The sequence below is a fragment of the Mesoplodon bidens genome, assembly GCF_964165515.1.
Source record: "Mesoplodon bidens genome assembly, chromosome: 18".
NCBI classification, from domain to species: Eukaryota; Metazoa; Chordata; class Mammalia; order Artiodactyla; family Ziphiidae; genus Mesoplodon; species Mesoplodon bidens.
This window is the reverse complement of record NC_138175.1, coordinates 53344518-53369283: the sequence shown is the minus strand read 5'-3', so window position 1 is coordinate 53369283 and position 24766 is coordinate 53344518. Positions and strand designations below refer to the sequence as shown.

General features: G+C 55.6%; 3 protein-coding genes across 14 annotated transcripts; all 3 read left to right on the top strand.

Moving 5' to 3' along the window:
• Nucleotides 1-333: 333 nt before the first annotated feature.
• On the top strand, nt 334-4269 carry IZUMO1 (izumo sperm-oocyte fusion 1). Of its 4 annotated transcripts, XM_081216931.1 has the most exons (9): nt 334-1031; nt 1394-1468; nt 1851-1937; nt 2198-2218; nt 2566-2646; nt 2836-2936; nt 3201-3354; nt 3687-3894; nt 4136-4269. In XM_081216931.1, the coding sequence occupies exons 1-9, from the start codon at nt 794-796 to the stop codon at nt 4260-4262; spliced, it is 1092 nt and encodes a 363-aa protein (XP_081073057.1). In that variant the 5' UTR covers nt 334-793; the 3' UTR covers nt 4263-4269. The 4 variants fall into 4 exon arrangements, with proteins under 4 accessions (XP_081073057.1, XP_081073059.1, XP_081073058.1 ...); XM_081216933.1 differs by lacking the exon at nt 1851-1937; XM_081216932.1 differs by lacking the exon at nt 2198-2218.
• A 280-nt stretch (nt 4270-4549) lies between these two features.
• RASIP1 (Ras interacting protein 1) lies at nt 4550-17693 on the top strand. Its single transcript, XM_081216930.1, has 12 exons — nt 4550-4660; nt 4904-5044; nt 5646-6325; nt 7850-8205; nt 11276-11929; nt 12635-12672; nt 12903-13054; nt 13173-13276; nt 14670-14913; nt 15119-15291; nt 16560-16707; nt 17281-17693. Exons 2-12 carry the CDS (start codon nt 4908-4910, stop codon nt 17478-17480), a joined length of 2886 nt encoding a protein of 961 aa, XP_081073056.1. The 5' UTR covers nt 4550-4660; nt 4904-4907; the 3' UTR covers nt 17481-17693.
• Nucleotides 17694-18584: 891 nt separating this feature from the next.
• MAMSTR (MEF2 activating motif and SAP domain containing transcriptional regulator) lies at nt 18585-23927 on the top strand. Of its 9 annotated transcripts, none has more exons than XM_081217308.1 (10): nt 18585-18667; nt 19246-19329; nt 20486-20524; nt 21147-21322; nt 21502-21686; nt 22010-22112; nt 22331-22525; nt 22813-23022; nt 23101-23155; nt 23359-23927. In XM_081217308.1, the coding sequence occupies exons 2-10, from the start codon at nt 19272-19274 to the stop codon at nt 23640-23642; spliced, it is 1305 nt and encodes a 434-aa protein (XP_081073434.1). In that variant the 5' UTR covers nt 18585-18667; nt 19246-19271; the 3' UTR covers nt 23643-23927. The 9 variants fall into 9 exon arrangements, with proteins under 9 accessions (XP_081073434.1, XP_081073433.1, XP_081073430.1 ...); XM_081217307.1 differs by having other exon boundaries at nt 20432-20524; nt 21189-21322; XM_081217304.1 differs by having other exon boundaries at nt 20432-20524.
• Nucleotides 23928-24766: the final 839 nt, after the last annotated feature.

Sequence of the window (24766 nt, the reverse complement as noted above, 5' to 3'; positions counted from 1 at the left end):
GTCCTAGGGCTAGAAAGGACCACTTCCCACGTTTTCGTGGCTAGAGGACAGTGTTTCCCGAGGGCCGTGGTCAGCTAGCCAAAAGCCTGGGTCCTGGGGCCCAGAGAGAGGCGGAGATTGAAGGCTAGAAGCCCCTTCCTTAGCTTGGAAACCAGAGCCCACAGGATAAGTCCCCTTCGGTAGACGCTGGGAAGGTTCTAGTCTGAAAAGGGGGCTGTGACATCATGGAGCTATGGGCGGGGCCTCCCTTTGTTGCGGTCCAATCAGATAAGAGCTGGGCTTCTGGGCGAGGCCAAGGAAACCTCAGGGAATATCTCTTGGGAATTTGGGGTCCCGCGTGGGTAGCCGGAAGGCAGAGGCTTGGGAGCTCCTATTAGTAAGGGGCGAACCGTGGCTGTGACCCCCAGTTAAAAACTGTCTATACCACGCAACCAACCTCACCCTCACCACCCCCCTCCGCCAAAATCCTTAATTTTAGTCGTGGGGAAAAGAGTGGAAAAGAGTTAGACCGGCTTCCTACAGGGCTGTGTTCGTCCTCTCTGAAAGCCCTCAGAACCTGGACTCTTCAGCGAACCCTAGTGTTGGAAGGTACAACAGTCAGGAGTCAAGGTCGGGCTGCGGCTGTTGAGAGTGCTTCGGGACTCCTCGGTTTTCTAATGAGAAGTGTGCGCCCTGCAAATTGGGGCTCCATTAGTCTCGGGGAAGGGTTTCTCTCCGTTTAGCGTTCACCTTCTCGGTTTGGCGTAAGAGGAGCCTTCCCGCAGTTCGGCGCGAACTGCGCGCTCTGGCCGCAATGGGGCCGTGGCAGCTTCCCCTCCTGGTGGCGGCTCTGGCCGGCTGCCTGCTTCCTGCCCGGGGCTGTGTGATGTGTGATCCAAAGGTCGTGGAGGCGCTAAACTCCTTGGAGACGGATTACCTGCCTGGCCACCTGGAGGCCAGGCATCACAAAACCGTGATGAAAAGGGTAAAGCAGACAGTGGAAGCTTTCAAGGACCTGCCGATTGACGAGGATTCCTATATGGGGGTCGTCGGTGAGGGCGGAGTGCGACTCCTGGGTCCTGGGAAAGGAGGGGTCTGGGGCTAGGATTGCTGGGAGGTGCTGGGGAGAAAGGGCTGGGGGTACAGTCTCCTGGGTTCGGGAATGGAGAAGGCTGGGATGCAGATTCTGGGGTTCCCCAAGGGCTGGCAAATACTGTTCTCCCTACCTTTTTATCCTGCAATTTTATTCGATATGTAATAAATAAGACTACAACTCCCAGAAGGCAACGGCGTGGGTTAATCCCTTTACCAGGCCAATCCTTGCCCATTGGCCCCATGGGTGTTGTAGTTTCTAAGACTAGGTGAGCCAACGAGACAGCAATGCTTGGAATCTGGGGTTTATCTCCCCCCACAGATGAGGCCACCCTGGAGAAGGCAGCTTGGAGTTTGCTGAAGGATCTGAAACGCATCATGGACAGTGATGTAAAAGGTAAATGCACAGAGGGGGCAGGAGAGGGCTTCCAGAAACTCTCAGGGAAGTGATTGCTGGTGACACCTGGTCTGGTGGTCAGGTACTGGACTCTGGAACCAGACTGCCTAGGTTCAAATTCTGGCTCTGCCGGTTTCCTAGCTGTGTGGTGTTGAGCGCTTTGTCACCTCTAAAATGGAAACCATAACAGAGCCTTCATCCCAGTTGTTGCTTAGCCCAGTGGCCAGCATTATGTTAAGTGGTCATTAAATTTTATTGTCTTTCCCTGAGAAGACCCAAAAGCCAGGCTCTGCAGACAGAGGTCAACTTCCTGTACCTCACATCTGGGAGGAGCAGGAGGGTGGGGGTGGGGACTACTCTGCGTCATCCTGCTTCTTCCCAGGTGAGCTCTTCGTGAAGGAGCTGTTCTGGATGTTGCACCTGGCAAAGGATAACTTTGCCAGCTACGCTGCTCAGTTTCAAAAAGAGGGTGAGAGAAGATGGGAGTCCGGCATCTCAGCCTTCTCTTTTCACAGTCCAAGAGTCCCTGACCCCAGCCTTCTGCTTCTCTGAGACCCATCCATCAGCTCTCCCAACCCCTTCCTCCCTCAGACCCAGGGGTCCAGACACCCAAGTCTTTCCTTCCTGGAACTCAAGAGCCCCAGCCCTAGCCTGTTCCTTCACCCCCTCTCTCATCCCCTTTAACACAGAAATCTGATTTTTTTTTTTTAATTCTTTCTACCGAGGCAGCTTTTTGTCCCAACAAATGTGGTGAGTCCGGATTATGGGAACTGGTCCTCTATCCCTCATCCCTGCCCCGTGAATACCCAGCCTCCGTCTTTTGGGTCTGTGTGTTTTTACATTCTCCGCGTGGAGAGGTTCCTGGGTCTCCCGTATTCCTTTTGCACCTCGGACTTCTTGGGAAGCGGGCATATACTTTTTGCACTCTTTACTGAGCTTGGTTAGACCGGCTTCCTACAGGGCTGTGTGCTAGCCCAGCCCCGCAGGCTGACCTCCTCAGGATTCGGCTCTTGAGCCCGCCCCAGCCCTTGGCCCTGCCCTCTCCTCTTAGCCCCGCCTCTTAGTGGGAGAACACAGCCTCGATCCTGCTCCTTCAGGTTTGATGTTGCAGCCTCTGATCTGGTGCAGTACCTGCCAGAAGCAGGTTCACTCTTGTCGAAAGTCCTCGATTTGCGGAGGTGAGAGAGCTGGGCCCAGCCGGAGGGGTTGGCGCAAGAGGGGCGGAGCCAGAGGAGACATCTAGAGTCTAAAGAGGTCGGAGACTGGAGACAGCCAACAAGAAAAGGCGGGGCGAGACCAAGTGGAAGGGGGTTGGGAGAGGGCCCAGAACCGTGAAAGAGCATCCCACAGTAACCCCCTATCCCCAGAGCGCAAAGTCAAGGTCCATCAAATGGAAGATATGATCCTGGACTGTGAGCTCAACTGGCATAAAATCTCTCAAGGCCTGACTGACTACAGCTTTTACAGGGTGGGGCCCTCCAACTCCCTTTACCCTTGAACTCCATCAGGCTTGCATGAGCCCCCTGGCCCCTGTCTCCACAGGCCTGCACCCATAATGCCCATGACCCATGACCTACCAAGTTTGTCTTCTTCTGATCCCCTGGGACCCCATGCCCTGACCAGTACACCCTGGACTCCCATCTCCCCACTGAAGCCCCATGATTTTCTCACCCCTGTACTCCCCAACCCCTGAATTCCCCAGGCCTCTGTGACACTTTGAGCTTGGGTCTAGGTTTGGGGGAACAATTCTGAGACCTTGATGTCCAAGGGGAAGGAGCCCACCCTGACCAAGACCATGGTGCGTCCAAAGGATGCAGGCATGTACCGCTGCGAGCTGGGCTCCGTGCAATCCAGTCCAGCCACGATCATGTATTTTCATGTCACAGGTCAGTGCTGGGGAGTTGAGAGAAGTGGGATTCAGGGTCCTGGTGTATGTGTGTGTGGGGGGGGGCGGCTTCAGGGGCGTGGCTTATGGGGCATAACTTCCCGTCGGGGTGTGGTTTCAGGCCACGAGGGTATGGCTTCCTGTCCTGAGTGTGGCTTCTGGCCACTGGGCCAGGGCTCCCTTGTGGGTGTGTTTGGGCTTCACGCAGTTGGAGGCGTGATTATGACCCGGAGGACCTGGGTCCTGGGGCAAGTTACTGTGGGGAGAGCTTGCCTTGGCCTTGGCGGGACCTTTGCGCCCTCCCAGGACTACTCCCTACCCCTGTTCTATCAGTATTGCCCAAAAGAATCGTGGAGGAGATACCGTCACCAAACACTGAAACCAAGGATGAGGTGGCCCCAGGTGAGGTGAATTTGGATCGCCCCCAGACGGCCACAACCCTCCAGTCACAGTCTCCGAAGCCAGAGAAAGTGCTGAGAAGCCGCCTGGTCGGGCTGCTGATCTGGCTCTTTGTCGTGCTGATAGCCAGCGTTGCCACCTCGTGAGCCACCCACTGAAGAAGGCAGGGTTTGGAGCGAGGGGCGGGGGCTTCCAACTACCTAATACAGAAGGGGGTCTCCAGCCAAGGAACGCTGAGAGCTGGACTTCCTCTGGCAGCGGGGCTTACCTGGGAGGGCGAAGCTTGGATAATTGCTAGAATAAGACCAAACATAGGGAGGCCGTGAGGGGTGTTCCTCCCTCATTAGGACCTAACCTGTTTCTGCTATTTGTACCCCAACAAGGATACTTTTCTCTCGGTCTGGGAAAGTGATCGATTTCATAAAGTCCTTCTGGTTCAGCACTGGCAGTGGAGCTGCTCAGGACTCTGGGGTTTCAGAAGAAAAGGCCAAAGAATCAAGGAGAAAATAAATATTTATCTGGTTGTCTAAGTATCTGACTCACTCCTCCGGCCTGATTCTAACTTTTGGTCCCCCTAGGGAAGCCTGGGGATGGTCTTCTGCCTGAGGGAGGAGGGGCTGGGAACCTGGTCCTGTGGGTCCTGGAAGGGGCCAACTGGCTGCGATGTAATTCCAGAATCAAGGAGTGGGGCCGGGCCAGCCTTCCCCAGGTCTCCTCCCCCAGGCCCAGTCCCCTCACAGGACGCCCCCTCCCCGCTCTTCCTGCCGGTTTCCTCTTGCCTTTTCCTGTCCCCCACCCAGTGCTGGGAGCTGGGGCAGAGGCAAAGGCTGAACAAGAGCAGCGGGGTCAGGAACCAACCAGGGCAAGCGGAGCCAGGGCCCCCGGGTGCTGCCGGGACCCGAAGCAGGGTAAGAGCTGGGGACCCAGGAGTCCAGCACCCTCCTCCCTCAGACCCAGGAGTCAGTCCCCAGCCACCCCCCCATCCCAGCAACCAGCAATCCGGGCTCCCATCCCCTCCTCCTCCACCCAGATCCTGGAGTCTGGGTCCCAGACCCCTCCTCCCTCTGACTCAGGAGTCCAGGTCCCCCGCTTCAACCCATCCCTACCTCTCAAGGCCTCAGGAGCTGGGGCTTATATCCACCCTCCCTTAGGGCCATGCTATCTGGTGAGCGGAAGGAGGGCGGAAGCCCCCGTTTTGGGAAGCTCCATCTCCCGGTGGGCCTGTGGATCAATTCTCCCAGGAAGCAGCTGGCCAAGCTGGGTCGACGCTGGCCCAGCGCTGTCTCTGTCAAGTGAGTGCCCACCTCCTCACGGCTCCTGCCCCCTGCCCCACCTGCCTCCCATCTGTCCCTGTTTATGACCCAGTCCCTGCACTGGGTAATGCCAGGGAACCGGAAAGAGTTGGCTCCAGTTCCTGTCCTGAATGGGCAAGTGAGATGGCAGGCGGTAGGGGACAGTGGGCCCCAGTGATATAGGGTCCGGTGAGGGAAGTGCTGGGCCTGGAGATGGGCTTAGGCCGGTGGACACGGGGATAGGGACACTGAAGGAGTAGCGGTTTGGTCCACCTTCCTCCTCTCTCTGCTCACCTCTTGGAATTTCCTTCTGTGGGACTCGCCTTTATTTATTTATTTTCTCTCCCTCGCTCTCTCTTTGCCTCTGGCCTCTGCGCACGCCACCCCCCATCTCTATACACCCCGCTTCTCTCGTCCTTCTGTGGGTGTTTGTCCCCCACTATCTCTGGGTGTCTGTCCCTCCTTTTCTGGGTCTCTGTTCCTCCCTGCCCCCCCCACTGTGGGTCTCTGCCCACCTCTCTCTTTTTCTAACCCCTACCCCCGTCTCTGCATGTCTTTCTGGTTCTCTCTCCCGTGTCTCTGCTCGCCGGTGGGCTCCCAGGTCTTCGTCTTCGGACACGGGGAGCCGCAGCAGCGAGCCACTGCCCCCGCCGCCGCCGCACGTGGAGCTGCGGCGAGTGGGCGCGGTCAAGGCGGCCGGGGGAGCCTCAGGGAGCCGCGCCAAGCGCATCTCTCAGCTCTTTCGGGGCTCGGGGACCACGGGGTCCGGTGGCGCGGGAGCCCCCGGCACTCCGGGGGCCGCGCAGCGCTGGGCCAGCGAGAAGAAGCTGCCGGAGCTGGCGGCGGGCGTGGCCCCCGAGCCGCCACTGGCCGCCCGCGCCACGGCGCCCCCGGGGGTCCTCAAGATCTTCGGCGCCGGGTTGGCTTCGGGCGCCAACTACAAGAGCGTGCTGGCCACGGCGCGCTCCACGGCGCGCGAGCTGGTGGCCGAGGCGCTTGAGCGCTACGGTCTGGCCGGCAGCCCCGGCAGCGGCCCCGGCGAGAGCAGCTGCGTGGACGCCTTCGCGCTGTGCGACGCGCTGGGCCGGCCCGCGGCGGGCGCCATGGGCAGCGGCGAGTGGCGGGCGGAGCACCTGCGAGTTCTGGGCGACTCGGAGCGCCCACTGCTGGTGCAGGAGCTGTGGCGGGCGCGGCCCGGCTGGGCGCGGCGTTTCGAGCTGCGCGGCCGCGAGGAGGCGCGCCGCCTGGAGCAGGAAGCCTTCGGAGCGGCAGACGGCGACGGTGAGCTGGGGGTGGGTGGGGTGGGGAAGCCGGATTCTGGGGGCGGGGGCCTGCGGAGGGATGGGTGGGACTTGGGGCGGAGCCAGGGTGGGCGGGGCCTGGGGGACTGTTGGAACAGGATGGAGGGCGCCGGGGGAGGGGTCCGCGGGACGGGGACTGCGCGGGACCTATAGCACTGGGTCTAGGGGAAGGCGGAGGTGGGGCAGGACCTAGGTCAGCCAGATGGCCTAGGCCCGAGGACTCTGCCCTTGGGATAGGTGCAGTTGATGGGCGGGGCCTGCGATGCTGGGGCGGGGCCGCGGAATGGAGTAATAGGAAGGCAGAGATATTGCGCGGGGCAGATGAGTGGTTGGTCCTGATGGCAGATGGCCTCTAAGTAGTAGGTTGAATTGGCTCGTGAGGGGCAGGGCCTATGTGGATGGAAGCTAGAAGGGTGAGGAAATGGGCTATTAGATCAGGGCCTAAGAAAGGGCGGAGCTTCAGAAGGGTGGGCCTTGGACCAGGTGACCATAGGCTGGGTTGGCTGCAAAGCCTGAGTGGGGGCTTGAGGGTGGTGCACGGGAAATGAAGCGGTATTTGTATTGGCCAACGACCAGGCTACTTGGGGGCCTAGTATTTGAGAAGGCCCGGCCTGGAACAGGAGGTGCGCCTGTGATGAAATAACAAAGAGGGGGTGCACAGTCTGCCAGGGGTGGGGCTGGGCTCACAAAGATAGTGTCTGCTCAGGGAGCCTTCTCACAGCTTTTCTGTTCCCGAGTCTCCCTTTGGGAGATAGAGTGGTGTAGCAGTTACACTCATGGGCTTTCTTCGCTGGTTAAACACAGCAAAATCCTAGGCGAAGATTCAATGATATAATGCATATAAAGGGTTTTAGCACAGGGCTTGGCACATAGTAGTTGCTAAATAAAGAATGGCAATTATAACCATCATCGTCTTTTTTTCTTTTCTTTTCTTTTCTTTTTTTTCCCAAAAAGCATTTACTGAACACCTTCTGTGCGCCACACATTATTTAGGGCCCTGGGGGAATACAGTGGGGACATTGACAAGTTCCCGCCCTTCTAGATTTCACAGCCCAGTGAGAAAAACATCAGTTCACTCATTCAGCTCATTTCCACTGGGCACCTACTAGATGCCAGGGCTGTGTGTGACAAAGTTCGGAGTGCCAGTGGTGCCCTTCTCTGCTTCGACCTGGAATGTCAGGGAAGGGTGTTTTCAAGAGGAGGTGGTTTCTCCTTTCCTTGGGGCAGTATCCTCTCGGTTCTTCGTGAACAGTTTTAGTGCCTAGAACAGTGCCTGGCACATAGTAGGGGCTCAAAAAATATTAACTGAAAGAATGAATAAATTTATGAGCTGAAATTACAAGATGGGTAGGAGTCAAGCAGGAAGTATGTTCCAGGCACAGGGAACAGCATATGCAAAAACCTAAATGTGGGAAGCAGCCTCACCTCTTTGCAGCCAATTGTCTCTTTAGAAACTCTAGCTCTTTCCAGTCTCCGTCTCATCTTTCTCCATCTCTCTCGGCAGGCACGGGCGCCCCCTCGTGGCGGCCACAGAAGAACCGCTCCCGCGCGGCGTCAGGTGGGGCGGCGTTGGCGAGTCCTGGCCCGGGGTCGGGGTCAGGGCCCTCGGCTGGGTCCGGGGGCAAGGAGCGCTCGGAAAACCTGTCCTTGCGGCGCAGCGTATCGGAGCTCAGTCTGCAGGGTCGGAGGCGGCGGCAGCAGGAGCGCAGGCAGCAGGCACTTAGCATGGCCCCAGGGGCAGCCGATGCCCAGATCGGACCTGTAGACCCCGGCGACTTCGATCAATTGACCCAGTGCCTCATCCAGGCCCCCAGCAACCGCCCCTACTTCCTGCTGCTACAGGGCTACCAGGACGCCCAGGTAAGCGCAACCTGTCCTAACGAAAGAGACCTATGCCCCACCCTTCGGTTGAATGGACGGCAAAACTACAACTCCCAGAACCCCGTGGGTCGCGTTAGTCTCAGGTATGTTGGAAGGTATGGTCCCAGCCAGGTTCCAGAGTAGGAGATAATATCAGAGAAGAGAATGGGAGTGGTGGAGATAGATGTCGGAGAAGGATTTCACTGGAGGGGCAAGTAGGCGATGATTCATTTCTTTCAAAGTTGGGAGAAAGCAGTGTCTTCCTCCAGGGAGAATGGGAGAGCCCACTTTATCTTATATTTTATTTTATTTTCCCACGCTGCGCGACTTGTGGGATCTCAGTTCCCCAACCAGGGACTGAACCCGGGCCACAGCAGTGAAAGCCCGGAATTCTAACCACTAGTCCACCAGGTAACTCCTGGGAGAGCCTATTTTAAAAAGATCTTCTTGGAGGCCTCTCTTTCTTGGGGGAGAGTAATGGAAGAGTATCTTCTGGGGAGGGAGATAATTTGATTGATGCCTAGAATCTTGTTCGGGGTAAGCCTATGTTGTCTTAGGAGGAGTGGATTGAATCATTTTTTTAAAATTAATTAATTAATTAATTAATTTTTATTTTTGGCGGCCTTGGGTCTTTGTGGCATGTGGGATCTTTTGTTGTGGGTGCGGACTCTTTGTTGCAGTGCAAGGGCTTCTCTCTAGTTGTGTCGCACAAGCTCCGTACTTTGCAGCACGCGGGCTTAGTTGCCCCGCGGCATGTGGGGTCTTAGTTCCCCGACCAGGGATCGAACCCGAGTCCCCTGCATTGGAAGGCAGATTCTTTACCACTGGACCACCAGGGAAGTCCCTAAATCATTTTTTAAAGTTGATGGTTTACTTTGGAACGATTGTGAGCATTGTTGATGGGGACAGGTGGTAGTGATACTTCTATTTTACATATATGAGTGGCAATAGGAGAACTTGTTTGAGTGTTGGGGAACAAGAGAAAGAAAGGATTAGTGGTTGGGGGCCAATGGTAAGTTATTTCATTAAAGAAATGTAATGTATTATTGGAAATATTCGTGTGTGTGTGTGTGTGTGGTAATTAGGAGAATCATTCTTATGGTTTTGTCCACGTTTGGGTTACAGTGGTACAGCCAAGCTCAACAGGTACAACTGGAATCAGTGGGAAAGCCCACTCTGGAAGGTGGTGGAGTTTACTGAACTGTTCCATTTTTACTCTCAGCGAGGGATCCAACTGGGTTAGGTCACTTGGATGTGTATATGGGTGAGAGGTTAAAACTATTCAAAGAACTTGCATTGGAGGAATTCATTCTTCCTTGTTGGGGCAACAGGACAGGGCAAGTTCATTGTAGGAAGGGCTTTGTATATATTATAACAGCCCATTCCTCCAGACAGGTTTGGTGAATAGGAAGCTCTATTTTGGAAAGGTTGGTCAAATTGGAAGGATCTATTCTGGGAATATAAGAAAGTGCATTATGGGAAGAGAGGAAAACATTGGAAACATCCATTCTTTCAGATGGGATTCATGAGAAATTTCTTTGTAAGAGGCTTCATTGAAAGTGTCCATTCCTTGGGAATGGGAGTAAGAGTTTAATCTCTTGTAGAGGGGAATTTGTCTGCATTCATCTATTCATGGGTGTGTGTAATGTGAGAGTTCATGTGAGGTGCAGTGGAAGAATCCCTTCTTGGGTTAAGGAACAGGAGAGCCCATTGTAAAAAGGGGGTTGGGGTATTATGGATCATTCCATTCCTCCAGACAGGGATGAAAAATAGGAGATTCTACCTTCAGAAGGCGATCAGAAATATGGAAAGATCCATATTTCTCAAGAGGCAAATGAACCAATACATTGTAGTAAGGAAATTTAGAAATGTGCATTCATGGGGTGGAGGTAGTGGGAGAGAGTTCAGTGTAGGGAGGGGATTTATGGATATCAGGATGACTGTTTTCTCAGACATGAATGGGGAACAGAAGTGCCTACTTTAGGAAGGGGGTCAGACAAAGTGCTTCCATTTTTATAGGATGCAGATGGGAGAGTCATTTTTAGGAAGGGGTCTTCTGGAATGCACCTCTTCATCTGGTGGATGAAATGGGACACTCCATTATAAGAGGGTCTCCTTGAAAACATCTATTTATAAGATGGGGTTACTAGAAGTGCCACTGTATGGAGATCTCCTTGGAGATGTCCTTTTTGGGGATGGGAATATTGAGAGCATCCATTGATGGGAGGGAGAGTGTCTTTGGAATCCTCCATCCTGGGAGTGGGGGGAATAGGTGAGTCCATTGTAGAATTACAGCTCCTTGGAAGTAAATTCATGGGGTGGGAAAAAATGAGAGTCCATTATAGAAAGTGGGTCTCCTTGGAAGTGTACATTCATGGGGTAGAGATAATGGAAGAAAACTTTGTTCAAAGGGGAAGTCTCTTTAAAGGTATCCTTGCTTTGGGAATATTGAGAGAAACTATTATTGGAAGGGGAAATGTCTTTGAAAGCCTCCATCACAGAGGTGGAATGCTGGTCAAGTGGGGACTGGGGTAGGGAAATGGGAGAGTTCCTAGGAGAAAGAAGGTTTCCTTGGAAAGGTCCATTCTTAAGAGGGTGAGGGTAGTGGGACAGTCCATTTTAGTAATGGAGATGTGGTGTCCTTGGAAGCACCCATTCTTTGGGCTGGATGTTATGGGAGAATCCACTGTAGGAAGGGATTGCCTTGAAGGAGTCCATTCAGAGGAGGTGAGAAGATGGAAAGAAGAGGAGGGAGAATCCATTGGAAAAAGATCTCCCGGGAAGCATCCATTCTTTGAGGGAGGGAAATGGTAGAGCCCATGTCAAGAAAGGGGTTTCCTCATATCCAGTCTTCAGGATGGATGTTATGGGACAGTTCACCATAGGAAGTGCCTTTGAAGAGTCCACTCATGGGAGGTCGGAGGTAATTGGTGAGTCCTTTGGGATCCCAGGAGATCTCCTTGGAAGTTCTCATTCAAGGGATCTAGTCAATCGTGGGTAAGGGATTTCCTCAGAAGCATCCAGTCCTCGTGGAGTGGTGTCCTTTAGTGCATCTTCACTTTCCCTCCAGGACTTCGTGGTGTATGTGATGACTCGGGAGCAGCACGTGTTCGGCCGGGGTGGGAACTCCTCGGCCCGCGGTGGGTCCCCAGCCCCGTATGTAGACACCTTTCTCAACGCCCCGGACATCCTGCCGCGTCACTGCACAGTGCGCGCAGGCCCTGAGCCCCCCGCGATGGTGCGCCCATCCCGGGGAGCCCCGGTCACGCACAATGGGTGCCTCCTGCTGCGGGAGACCGAGCTACATCCGGGCGACCTGCTGGGGCTTGGTGAGCACTTCCTGTTCATGTACAAGGACCCCCGCGCTGGGGGTGCGGGGCCGGCGAGGCCTCCGTGGCTGCCCGCACGCCCCGGGGCCACACCGCCGGGCCCCGGCTGGGCTTTCTCTTGCCGCCTGTGTGGCCGTGGCCTGCAGGAGCGTGGTGAGGCACTGGCGGCCTACCTGGACGGCCGCGAGCCCGTGCTGCGCTTTCGGCCGCGCGAGGAAGAGGCGCTGCTGGGTGAGATCGTGCGTGCCGCGGCCGCCGGCGCCGGGGACCTGCCGCCCCTGGGGCCCGCCACGCTGCTGGCGCTGTGTGTGCAGCACTCAGCTCGGGAGCTGGAGCTGGGCCACCTGCCTCGCCTGCTGGGCCGCCTGGCCCGTCTCATCAAGGAGGCTGTCTGGGTGAGCACTGCCAACCTGCGTTCAGTCCCATCTGCGCCCCCGGTCCTTTCCCGAGCCTCCTCTAGCCACCTCCAACCTTAGTTCCGTAGTTGGGCAGGACAAAACTACATCTCCCAGGCTACCTCAGGAGGGAGCTTGGGCTATTAAGCAAGGGGCCCCAAGGGATGCTGGGAGTTGTGGATTAATCCACAGTGCTTAAAGAGAAGACAGTACAGTAGTACCTATCTTTGCAGCCGGGGGATATTGGAAGAAACCATCCTGGGAGATGGGGTAGGGGAAGAGATCCCTGAAGGTTGGAGCCGTAGTGGGCGAGACCATTCTTGGAGGCGAGTGAGAACAAACCCACTGGACCAGCAGATGGATCTGCCAGGGAGAAGCCATTCAGAGTTGGGGGGAGAGGCGGGGAAAGTTCCATCCTATTGAGCTGGGGCCTAGTTAGAGGAAAGGTTTAGGAGGGTTTTTTTTGAATAGGGGGAAACTCCATTTGAGCAGAAGTAGACCTAAAGGGAGACAGACCACTCTTAATCATAGGTGTGTGTGTGTGTTAAACTGTAAGAAGAGGATTGACTCTTCTGAAGCTTGAGGATCAGAGTCCATTTGAAAATTGGGGAGAGTCTCTTGTCAAAAAGGAAAACTCAGGGCATTAACTCGTAGGCCTCTCTTCCTCGTCCACCTCACCTTAATTCTGATCTTACTGTTCCACAGGAAAAGATTAAGGAAATTGGAGACCGTCAGCCAGAAAAGTAAGAGAAACTCTGGGGAGAAGGGTGTAGAGTGATGTAGGGCTCAGGATTCGCAGCCAGTTCTATGTTCACATTTCCATGCATGTTTTAGTGCAAGCTTCTTTGGGACTCACATTTTCTAGTTGTGAAATGAGGGTTGGACTCTGACCCCAGTTAGACCCAGATCTCGGGGCTTGGACATATTTGGGGGGGATTGGGCAAGGATTACAAGTCCCTTCCCCTTTTCCCAGCCACCCTGAGGGGGTTCCTGAGGTGCCCTTGACCCCTGAGGCTGTGTCTGTGGAGTTGCGGCCACTCATGCTATGGATGGCCAACACCACGGAGCTGCTGAGCTTTGTGCAGGAGAAGGTGCTAGAGATGGAGAAGGAGGCCGACCAGGAGGGTGAGCTCTAACCCAGGCCCATGCTTGTCCAAGCCTCCTGCCGTTCCTTGCACCTGGGGACCTGGGCTTCTGCCTGGCAGCCTCTGGTTCTCCCTCTCACTCCTATGCCTGTCCTCAGACCCACAGCTCTGCAATGACTTGGAATTGTGTGACGAAGCTATGGCCCTCCTGGATGAGGTCATCATGTGTACCTTCCAGCAGTCTGTCTACTACCTCACCAAGGTTGGCCTTGACCCCTGCTTCCTGTTTGGCATAGCATCACTTCCTGTTTGAACTACATCACATTGCTCTGGTGTCACTTCTTATTTGACCTAGCAACATTTCCTGCTTCTCTGACATCACTTCCCATGTCCCAGCCCCTCCCCCACCTCACACTTTGCTGTTCTGGTACCACTTCCTGTTTGAGCTTACATCACTTCCTGCCTTCCTGACTTCTCTTCCTGTCTCCGCAACTATCCCCTCCTGATAGGCTGACTTCACTGCCTGGTTATATCATTGTTACCACTTTCTCAAGCTCCTGTTTTCTAAGTCCACTCTTAAGTCACTGATAAGTTAGATAGCTAGCTAGCTAGATAGATAGATATAGATCAAATAATACTAGGCACTGTCATTTAAATTAAACCTCTTTATTCAGGCCTCACTTTCTGTGTTTGCTGACCTCACTTCCTATAGCTTTGAATTCATTCCCTTTACTGAGCCACAAACCTTTTCTCCCTGTAGTGCCCATCCTGTAGGGCCTGCTTCCTACCCCAGTCCCCTGCCACCACTCTTTTTTTTTTATATTTATTTATTTGGTTGTGCTGGGCCTTAGTTGCGGCAGGTGGGCTCCTTAGTTTTGGCATGCGAACTCTTAGTTGCAGCACTCATGTGGGATCTAGTTCCCTGACCAGGGATTGAACCCAGGCCCCCTGCATTGGGAGCATGGAGTCTTATCCACTGTGCCACCAGGGAAGTCCCACCGCCCCCACTCTTGAACTTAATATTGCTTCTTGGAATTCTCAGGGTTTCTGTCTTACGTTGGGCCTCATTCCTTATCTGTAGAATGAAAGGGGATATTTTGGGACAGGTTGTCTCTGTGTTCCTTGAGCAGCCTTGATTTGTGAAGCCCTTTCCTCCCAGGCTTCACTTCCTGTACATGCCTGCCAAGTGTGGTTTTATTTCTTCTTTGGCTCTGACCTCATTTCCTGTCCTTGGCCTGATCTCACTTTCCACTGGCTAACTGCCACCCCACTCCCACTTCCTGACTCTCCATTCTTTTCCTTTCCTTTGGGAATTCTGGATAAATAATTCTTTGATTGAAGGGAGCCTCTTTTTTCAATGTCCTTTGTCCTCCTTGAGCTGTCTCTGAGAACTACATCAGAGGTGGTCTTAAAATACCCAAGACACTTCTGGAAAGCCTTTCTTAAACTTGAGGTATCCCAGGCCTGGTGAATGCTAGGAACCTATCTGGAAAGTAGGATTTTGCTCATGGAGACCTTTAGGGTGTTGAAGGTAGAATGGACTACAATTCCCAGAAGCCTTTGGTGGAGCTCCCCAGTACCTTCATGCTCTACTACCCTGAAGCTTCCAGGGAGTTGTAGTCCGATCCCTTGTTTGCGTCTCTGTGTCTCCTCAGACTCTGTATTCAACGCTGCCTGCTCTCCTGGATAGTAACCCTTTCACAGCTGGGGCAGAGCTGCCGGGGCCTGGAGCCGAGCTGGGGGCCATGCCTCCAGGGTTGAGACCTACCCTGGGTGTGTTTCAAGCAGCCCTGGAACTGACCAGCCAGTGTGAGCTGCACCCGGACCTTGTGTCTCAGACTTTCGGCTACTTGTTCTTCTTCTCCAATGCATCCCTTCTCAACTCGCTGATGGAACGAGGTGAGGGTTAGTCTGGAAAGGGGCCGGGAAGCAGAGACAGGAGCCACTGAGACCTGCATCAGTTAAGACACATCAGAGGCTCAGGCCTCATCTCTGGGGACTCTGGAGAGCAAGCTCCAGATCCCAAGCTGAAGAACAGGAAAGGTCTGGGAGGCAGGAGGGCAGAGTCCGTGCACCCATTGCTTCTCACACCCTTCCCCCACAGGTCAAGGCCGACCTTTCTATCAATGGTCCCGAGCTGTCCAAATCCGAACCAACCTGGACCTTGTCCTGGACTGGCTGCAGGGGGCTGGGCTGGGTGACATTGCCACTGAGTTCTTCCGGAAGCTCTCCATAGCTGTGAACCTGCTCTGTGTGCCTCGCACCTCCCTGCTCAAGGTGACTCCTGACCCCTGACCTCTGAGTCCCCAATCCCACTCATCCATCTTCTGTATTCAGCTTACCCTTGCATCTCCCCTTGGACTCCATGTTATCCCCAGTCCCAGTTCAGACACCACGGGTGATGCATCAGCAGCTAGAAGGAAGCCAGCCACATAAATGTCCAAGTCTGGCGGCATCTGAATCCCAGTTGGACTTATTAATAATAGTTTCCAGGGTCCCCTCCCTCAGACATGCTGATTCAGGAAGTCTGGTATGGGACCAAGGAATGTGACGTTTAAAACATTCATTGAGGGCTTCCCTGGTGGCGCAGTGGTTGGGAGTCCGCCTGCCAATGCAGGCGACAAAGGTTCGTGCCCCGGTCTGGGAAGATCCCACATGCCGCAGAGCAGCTGGGCCCGTGAGCCATGGCTGCTGAGGCTGCACGCCGGAGCCTGTGCTCTGCAACGGGAGAGGCCACAACAGTGAGAGGCCCGCACACTGCAAAAAAAAAAAAAAAAAAAAAAAAAAACATTCATTGAACGTAAACTACATGCTAGATACTGTGTTTAGCCCTTCTCACTGAATGCTGACTAAGCCTCGTGAAGTAGGTTATTAATTGACAATTTTGTTCAGACAAAGAAACTGAGAATCAGGCAGGCTAAGTCACTTGATTTCATTTATTTCCTTTTATTTATCAAACTTTTACAGAGCATTTAATAAGCACCAGAGTTCTGTGTACTTTACAATCTTGCCATATTAAATCGTCCTAACAACGCTGTTAGGTAGTTCCTGTTCTCCCCCAATTTACAGGTGAGGAAACTGAGGCACAGGGTTTGCAAGAAGGTAATGAGTAGCCTGGGACTTCTGAACCCAGGCAATCTGGGTTGAGTCTCTTGTTTTAACCACAGTGATGATTCTGTTGCCTAGATCTAGGTTAGGTACAGAAATTTTCAAACAGTTACAAAAAGTAGCCACAGTAGAATAATGAACACCTATGCACACAGTAACATAAACGAATGGTCAATTTTGTTTCTTCTCCACCCCTGCCTACTCCTACCTCCTCATGTATTCCGAAGAAAATCACATTTTTCTTTTTTAAAGCTGAGAGTACGCCCTTTCCCACTGTCACTTTGGTGACAACTATGTCTCACAGTACCTGGAAGACATTGCACAGACATCACTGCCTACCCACTACATCCATGCCCTCTTCTATGGAGGGCCTTCCACTTAGGATTTCTCAGCTGCCCCATAATGATCGTAGATTTTTCACCTCATCTTCCCACCAGGCTTCATGGAGCAGCCTACGAACTGACCACCCCACACTGACCCCTGCTCAGCTCCACCATCTGCTCAGCCACTACCAGCTGGGTCCTGGCCGCGGGCCTCCACCTGCCTGGGATCCTCCCCCTGCAGAGCGAGATGCTGTGGACACAGGTGAGGAGAAATAGGAACAGAGGCATTGCGGCTGTCAGCTTTCTTCTGTCCTCAGGACCCAGGAATCCATAGCCCCAGCTCCTTCCTCCTGGTCCAAGATACTGGACCCCTAGCCCTCTCCTGCCCCGGGATCTAAGTGCTGGATCCCAGGATACAGGATTCTCCCCCAGGATACAGGAGTTCAAGCCCCCAGCTCCTTATTTTCTTCACAGCGGTTCAGGTCCCCAGCCTCTTTCCCCCTCTTTCCCTCTTTCCTCCTCACCTAGGAGGCCGAGTTCCAGGCCCCTCCACTCTAAGGAATCTGTACAACGAAGTTCCCAGTCCTTCCTCCCTAATGGACCCAAGAACCCAACTGCATCGCCCGTTTCCCAGGCAACGGTGGCCTTTCATAGTCTGAACTACAGCTCCCATGATGCTTGGGGACTCCCAAGAGTCGCGTTTGAGGGGACCCTGCTCCAGGAGTTGCCGGGGTTTTTTTTCCTTCCTTCGGGCGTGACGCAGTCTCGGCTATCCCCGACACTGCTGCCTCACGCCCATTTTCAGAATTTAACTCCAACTTATTTGGTCTCATAGGGGACATCTTCGAAAGCTTCTCCTCCCATCCTCCCCTCATCCTGCCCTTGGGCAGCTCGCGCCTCAGCCTCACCGGTCCTGTGACGGACGACGCCCTGCACCGTGAACTGCGCAGGCTCCGCCGCCTCCTCTGGGATCTTGAGCAGCAGGAACTGCCGGCCAATCACCGCCACGGACCTCCCGTGGCCACTTCTTCTTGAAAACCAATAGCAAGCGAGCGCGCGAACCTTGAAATTTCATCGGCTTCTATCCTCTAGAGGCTGGAGCCTGTCTGAGCGCAGAGCTTTCTGGGAGTTGTAGTTTTTCCCCGCGTGGAATGCTGGGAGTTTGAGTTTTGGGGTAGTAGATGGGACCGTGGGAAGATGGGTTTGGGAATTCGAGTGCCAGGAACAATAAAGGTATCTGTGGTATTGGCAATGCCTCTATTGTTAAGACTCGGGAGCGGTAGTGATGATATTCTGTGGAATAAGGCATCAGGGCCCTTGCCTGGAGCATTGGGCTCCTGCCGAATCCTCCGTGATATTTATAGCCATGGCCTCAGCTTGCCCTCTTGCATGTAATCCAATCCAGGAGCACTGTGGCCTCCCACACATCTCAGGACAGAGCCCTAAACTTGTTCTGCCAAAGATCAGGCCCTCAGTCCTGCCAGTGGGAAATAGCCAGCGCTCCCTTCGACCTCCCATAGCCCATACTCCAGCCTCCTCCCTCAGACCCAGGAGTCTGGGTTCCCAAGCCCCTTCTGGACCTTTCTGCCTGTCGGGCACACTGACGGATCTCAACGTTTCTTGTACCTGTTCTGGAATCCCTCTTCCCTCACACCCGAAAGTATGGGCCCGCAACCCACTCCTCCCTCGGGCCCAGGAGTCCAAGCCTCTGCCTCTTTTTCTTCAAACGCAGGAATTCAGGTCTCCAGCCCCCTCCTCCCTCAGACCCAGGAGTTCGGGGCTCCAGTTTGAACTTTTCCCTCCCCCGAATCCGACTCTGGCTGCTGCGTCAGGGAAAAAGTAAGCGACAGGTGGCACCTGCCTATAGGGACGGGGCACGACCACCTGCCGCTGCTGCTCACCCTGAGCCCCTCTCCTGGCACCTGCTTCTGTCAGTCCGCCCGCCGCTGCCCCTTTCGACCCCGCAGCCCCAGGACGTGGAGGAGGAGCGAGCCGGGAACCCCGACTTCCGCCCCGCCCCAGGCCCTCCCAGTCCGTGCTCCCGCCCCTTCTCAGGATGCCAGGAGGGGCTCCTGTCTCCCCCCGCCCCTCTCCATCGCTCCCGACACGCCCCCAAAGGGGGGTACGAAGCGGTCCCAGGCTGGTAGGGCGGAACCTGCCGCCTCCGGCCTTGACTGCGGGACTCAACCCGCTCCAGAGCACAGCTGAGCCGAGCCCACCTGGTGAGAAGCCCCTGGGGTGGGGGGTGGGAGGGGAATCCGCCTTAACTCTTCTGTCACCTCTCTGATCCTAGTCCCTTCCCCACAGACCGTGGCGGCTGACACCCACCCACGCCCTTCTCAAATGCAGGTGGCAGAGACCCTTCCATTCCCCAGGGACCTATCGGGTCCCCTTTACCCTCTTGATCAAGGCTGTTGGATTCTAGGCCCCTTAAGAGTATTGAGTTCCTTCCCTTCACCCCCTTTTCCTCCCTCTCCTTTCATAGACCCGGGGTCCAGGCCACCAGTGCCCTCCTTCTTAGGACTCAGGAGTCCCAGATCTGAGGCCCTTCCTCCCCCAGACCTCAGGAGCACTGTGGCCTCCCACGCATCTCAGGACAGAGCCCTAAATGCGTCCTCCCTCACACCCAGGAGTCTGGGCTCCCAGCCCCCTCCTCCCCCAGGATCCAGAAGTTATGGCCCAAGGCCGCTCCCATCTCTAAGTTCCTCAGGCCCTTTCCCTGCTGCGTTCACATGCAAGGGACGCCTCCTGACCTCCACTCTGACCCTGCCTCCTGTGGGGGCCCTGCTGTCCCCGCCAGTCCAGGTCCCCATCCCAGCCTTGGCAATGACCCTGGCGGCTTCCTCCCAGCGCTCCCAAATCATTCGCTCCAAGTTCCGATCTGGTGAGAGTCTTCTCTCTGTACACGTAGGGAAGGGACCCTCCCAATGCTGGGAATATAAGTCTGGGAGTCCGCACGGCGGGGTGACATGGGGGGGGGTGGTGACACATGCCAAAGGCATGTGTTTTCTGTGCAAGAGATTATTTATGTAAAGGAGGCCCCAGCAAAGGGGTGGAGTTGTGGTTGACAGTGAGGGTGCAAATGGCTGGTGCAATGCTCACGTGAATAGTGGGGAATGGGCGGCTAGGGGTGGGCGTACAGAGGACCAGGTACTGCCAAGGAACAGGGGCTTAAATTGACACCTGTGCAAATCGGAGGAGCGCCCAGTGTGGAACTGTGGGCAAGGGGACAATGAGCTCTCAGGCCTTGAAAGCGTCAAAGGTTACATTTCAGGTCCCAGCGCAGGTGAAAAGTGTGCAAGTGGGTACACCTGGGGGTAAAGTCCTGAGTAGACAGAGCGTACCTGAGTGTGCAAATGAGTCTGCTTCTGTGGTTGGGTGGGTGCGAAGACACCAGTAACCAAAGAGCAAGGAGTGTGCAAAAGAGTGCACGTGTACAAAGAAATGTGCAAAGAGAGATCCTTGCTCCACAACTGGGGGCCAAATTCTGAATGCATTAACGTGGCTGGGTGTGTGCCGAGACAGTGAACCTAGGATGAAGAGTGGCAAAGGGTACCAGTGCACAAAAGTGCTGTAGATGCAAAAATAGAGCCCAGGGAAATGCGTGTTTGAAGGTGGGTGTGCGAAGGGGGCGACTGAGGGGAGGCCCAGAGGTAGTGCAGAAGGGAGTGGGCGTGTGCAAAACGGGGTGCGGGGATGAAAGGGGCGAGGTACAAACGCTAAGATGGTGATTGGGCGGAGGATGGGGTGGGCATCGGCTGACGAAGGGGGCAGGTGGAGGAGTTGGGGGCAGGGCTGCCTCCTGCCTGCACCACTGTCTGGCTCCTGGCCCTAGAATGGCTCTGGCCTTCGGCGCTGTGCTGGCAGGGAACAAGCAGGAGGCCCGGGAAGGGAGCAGGCTGCCCGCCCACCCGCCTGCACGGGGTGTGTAAGGGGGCTGGGCACACGTGTCCCGCCAACAACTGCAGCTCACACTCGCCTGCCAGGCCAGGCTCTTGGACACTCCCTTCCCGCCTTTCTCCTCCCACCTCCCTCCACAGTCCTCCAGCTTCGGATCCACAGACGCTATCAGGACACGAGTAAGTGTGGGCCCTGAAAGGGAGGGGATGGCGGCCCCACTCCCTTAGGGCACCCTGGAGTGCAGCTGCCACACATCTTGCTTCGGTTCCCCAGCCTCAGTCCCTATGCCCCAGGGTACATTGCAATCCCATCCTGCCCTTCCCCAGGACCCAGGAGTAAAGATCCCTGGCTGCCCCACCCCTAGGAGCTTTTCTTCCTGCTCTTGGGCTTTTCCCACTCCAATGAAATGCATGAATCCAGATCCTGTTTGTTTGGAGAAGACAGGCATCCCACACCCCACACTTGGCACACATACAAATCTCAGGATGTGGATTTCAGCTTCTCTCTCTCCCCAAGAACCAGGAGTGCTGGTCCCACCCCTGTCCCAGCAAAACCCCAGGAATCTGTGATCCTCAGCTACCACACCCCTTGGTGACTGAGGATGAGATTCCTGCCTTTCTTGAGAATGTAAAAGTCTGGGTCCCTAGCACTTCTGCCCTTAGATCCAGGAGTCCAGACAACCAGCTCCTGCCACTTGGGTTTCACTCCCTGGCTCTGTCCTCTTGCACCCGGGGGCTGGGGCCTCCAGGGTCCTCCTTCCCATGCGGCCTTGTTTCTCCCTGCCTGGCTTGCTGCCTGCAGCCCTCTCAGGGTCCTTTGCTGCCTCTCCATTCTTGGATCCAGATCCATGGATCTCAGCCGCAGACCCGGCTCTGGCTCCGGCCCCAGCCTCACCCTCGAGCCCAGCGCCTTTCCTCTTCAGCCCTGGGGTCCTTCTCCCTGAGCCAAAACACTACCCTTGGCGGTCCCTGAAGAAGGTGAGTCTCGACCAGAGTGAAGAGAAAGTCCCCCTGAGAGTCTAGCCTTGGTCCTCCTTACTGCTGCCCATTTTGCACCTCTCTGATGGGGACAAGCCGACCCCGTACTTTTCACGGGGCTCTGGGGCAGGAAAGTGGGAATGGAGCAGAAGCGGTTGACATCATACCTGCTTTTTCAGGAGTCTCCCAAGATCTCCCAACATTGGAGGGAGCCCAAGCCCAAGAAGAACTTGACATACCACCAGTACATGCCCCCAGAGCCGAGACAAGGGTCCAGGGCAGACCCCCAGGCTGAAGGGTCGGCCTTGGGTCCCCCTGGACCACCTCCATGGGAATGGACAAACTCACAGCAGCCACCTCCTAGGTATGACCCTGTTTTTGTTCTCTGGGAAGTTCAGGCCCCCAGCTCCCTTCTCCCCCAGGACAAGAGTCCAAATCCCCGGCCCCTCTCCCTTCAGTTCCCAGAAATCCTGACCTCATCCCCGAGAGCCTGAGCCACCTCCTCCCCACCCCCGCCCCCTGCCGCGGTCCCTCTTCTCTCAGGCACCCGAATTAGCCTCCTCTGTTCTCTCGGAGCTTCAGGTCCCTTGCTTCCCTGCATCTTCAGGAGCCCCTGTCTTTGAGGACTCCAGAATGCCTTTTCTCTCTGCTCCTTCTAACCTGTTTTCCCCTCACAACTCTCGCCAGGATGAAGCTCAGTCCCCTCACTCCCTCCCCACCAGGAGTCCCCAGCCCCTCGCCCTCTCCACACAAGTTGGAACTTCAGACTCTCAAACTGGAGGAGCTGACGGTGAGTTTGGGGAGTAGCTTCCCAGGCTGGCCCTCTCTCTCAGCGGGGACCGAGAAGTCTAACCTTGCAGCCTCTGCTCCATTGGAGATCCAGGACCTAGGGTCCCCAGTCCCTCCTCTCTCGGTTTCCAAATGTCCAGCTCCGACCCCCCCCCCCCGCGCCCGCCACCTGCGCCCCGGAGCCCGCCTAGCACGGCTTCTCTCCGCCTCCCTCCCTAGGTCTCAGAGCTCCGGCAGCAGCTGCGCCTGCGGGGCCTGCCAGTGTCTGGGACCAAGTCGATGCTCCTGGAGCGCATGCGCGGCGGCGCCCCGCCCCGCGAGCGGCCGAAGCCGCGGCGCGAGGACGGTCCGGCGGGTGCTCCCTGGCCTCGCTTCAGGCGCAAGGCTTTGGGAGCCGCTGGGAGGCCGGGCTCGGTGAGAGCGGGACTACGCGCGTGGACCAATGAGGAGAAGACAAAGCGGGACGGGGCGGGAAGTCGAGAAAAGAATAGCCAATAAAGTGTGTGGGGCGCGGTTAAGAGCAAAGGGGGAGGATCTTAAGGGAAGGGAAGCCAATGAAAGAATAGGGGGCGAGGCCGAAGGGAGGCATGGATGAGTGAAGGCCCGGGCCGGGACCAGGAGGTGGAGCCACAGGTAGCGAGTGGTTGGTGTTGCTCCCAGTGGGCACGGCTTATAGGAACTCGCCCTTTTCGCCGTTCTAGTTGAAGCCGAGTCCAACATCTCACTCGCTGCCCCCTCCACGTGCCGCGGAAACCCTTGTGACGGCTCCGGCTCCTGCTCCGGCTCCGGCTGCATCGACGGCTCAGGCTCCAGCTCCAGCTCCAGCTCCAGTGCCGATCCCTTCTTCAGCAGCAGCCTCGACAGCCCTGACACTGGAGGAGGAGCTGCAGGAAGCGATCCGCAGAGCGCAGGTGAGAGGGAGCGGGCCTAGGGTCTCAGTCAGGATCAGGCTGGAGTCCCAGGTTCACGCCAGTTCTGCCCGTCCACAGTTGCTTCCGAACCGGGGCATCAATGACATCCTGGAGGATCAGGTGGAGCCTGAGGGTAAGAGCCGAAGTCCTAGATTTGCGGGGAAAGGGGGCCGAGGTTCTGGGCTTCTGGGTTCGCGGGAGGAATAGGTTGGTGTCTGGACTCCTGAGTCCTACGGAGGAGTGCGCTGGGGACCTAGACTCCTGGAAAAGACGAATAGGGTGCTGGGGTCCGGATCCCTGCCTTCCTAAGCTCACACTTCATTCCTCCCCCTACAGACATGCTGCCCCCCATCCCCCTGGACTTCCCCGGCTCCTTCGACTTGCTGTCCCCCTCCCCGGACTCTGAAGGCCTCTCATCTGTCTTCTCTTCCTCGCTCCCATCCCCCACGAACTCCCCGTCTCCCTCTCCCAGGGGCCCCACCGACTCCTTGGATTGGCTGGAGGCTCTGAGTGGGGGTCCCCCACTGGGCTGTGGCCCCCCAGCCCCCAGCATTTTCTCTGCTGACTTATCTGATTCCAGTGGCACCAGGCTGTGGGACCTGCTGGAGGATCCATGGTGATGGATTGTGGGGTTTCCAGGGACTGTGAACTGGTGGGGATGGAGAGGCCACAGAGATAGACTCCCTGAGGGAGGGGTTGGAACAACCAGCAGAATCCCTCCCACCACAGACACAAAATCAGAGACAACGCTCATGCCCAGCTGGCCCCTGCACTGCTGCTGACATGCCAACCTCCTGGCTTCTGCCTGACCTCCATATGATCCCCTCCATGGTTGTGTGGTTGGGGGCAAAGAGGTTTCATTTGCTGCTGACCAGGGCAAAACAAGCTGCTTGCTGCTTCCCTCAGAGACCTCATGGATGTTTTTGTTCCCCCTTTCATCCCCCCATCCCACTGACTAGATGGATGCCTGTTGCTGGGGAGTCTGGAAGGTGGTCTGTGTTTTTTGGTTGCAGGAGAGGGACAGGGAAGAGTAGGGAGAAAGAATAGTCTGCCAGACCCTTGGCTTCTGATTGGAGATGAGAAAAATCAGATGTGTCACATCTGAGGTCAGATTCTCTCGGAAGCAGAGTCTGAGACAAGATTTGTGTATCCATGACTTAGGAAAGAAATGCTCCTAGGAGAAACCAATGAAGGAATAGATGAAACAGGACAGCGATGGGGAAGAAGACTAGCTAGAATGTGATTTCAGGTGAAGTCCCAACATCAGCCTGATCCCATGGGGAGCTCTGCAGGATAAATTAAGTGGTAGAGTCTTTCCCACCTTGAGGCAAAGGGACCTGGGCCTTTGAGGCAAAGGGAGATCCCTGTTTGGGTTTATTACTGCTGAATAACAAACCACCCCAAAATTTAGAGTCTTAATTACTGTCTGTGATTGTTCACAATTCCATGGATTGACTGGGCTCAGTGAGGCACCATATAATGTCAACTAAAGCTGCAGTCATCTTAGGGCCCAACTGGACTGGAACATCCAAGATGGCACACTCAGGTGCATCTGGCACCTTGGCAGGGATGGCTAGTAGGCTTGACCCTACTGGGCTGTGGGATATCTGGACTTCTCTCATTCTGGGTGTGGTCTCAGTGCTCTCCCTCTCCATGTGGTTCCTTTCTCCAACAGGTAGCTGGACCCCTCACATGGTAGCTCAGGGCCCCCCAAAGTGAGCATTCCTAGGGGAGGAAGCAAAAA

Bases quoted from the DNA above. Each gene is read 5' to 3' on its own strand.
- RASIP1 (XM_081216930.1), top strand. From the start codon at position 4,908: ATGCTATCTGGTGAGCGGAAGGAGGGCGGAAGCCCCCGTTTTGGGAAG. The intron at 13,055-13,172 runs GTGAGCTCTAAC...GCCTGTCCTCAG, and splicing joins GAAGGAGGCCGACCAGGAGG to ACCCACAGCTCTGCAATGAC. The intron at 16,708-17,280 runs GTGAGGAGAAAT...TTGGTCTCATAG, and splicing joins GCGAGATGCTGTGGACACAG to GGGACATCTTCGAAAGCTTC.
- MAMSTR (XM_081217306.1), top strand. From the start codon at position 18,789: ATGCAGGTGGCAGAGACCCTTCCATTCCCCAGGGACCTATCGGGTCCC. The intron at 19,330-20,485 runs GTGAGAGTCTTC...CTCCCTCCACAG, and splicing joins TCGCTCCAAGTTCCGATCTG to TCCTCCAGCTTCGGATCCAC. The intron at 21,323-21,501 runs GTGAGTCTCGAC...CTGCTTTTTCAG, and splicing joins CTTGGCGGTCCCTGAAGAAG to GAGTCTCCCAAGATCTCCCA.
- IZUMO1 (XM_081216931.1), top strand. From the start codon at position 794: ATGGGGCCGTGGCAGCTTCCCCTCCTGGTGGCGGCTCTGGCCGGCTGC. The intron at 2,647-2,835 runs GTGAGAGAGCTG...CCCTATCCCCAG, and splicing joins AAAGTCCTCGATTTGCGGAG to AGCGCAAAGTCAAGGTCCAT. The intron at 3,355-3,686 runs GTCAGTGCTGGG...CTGTTCTATCAG, and splicing joins CATGTATTTTCATGTCACAG to TATTGCCCAAAAGAATCGTG.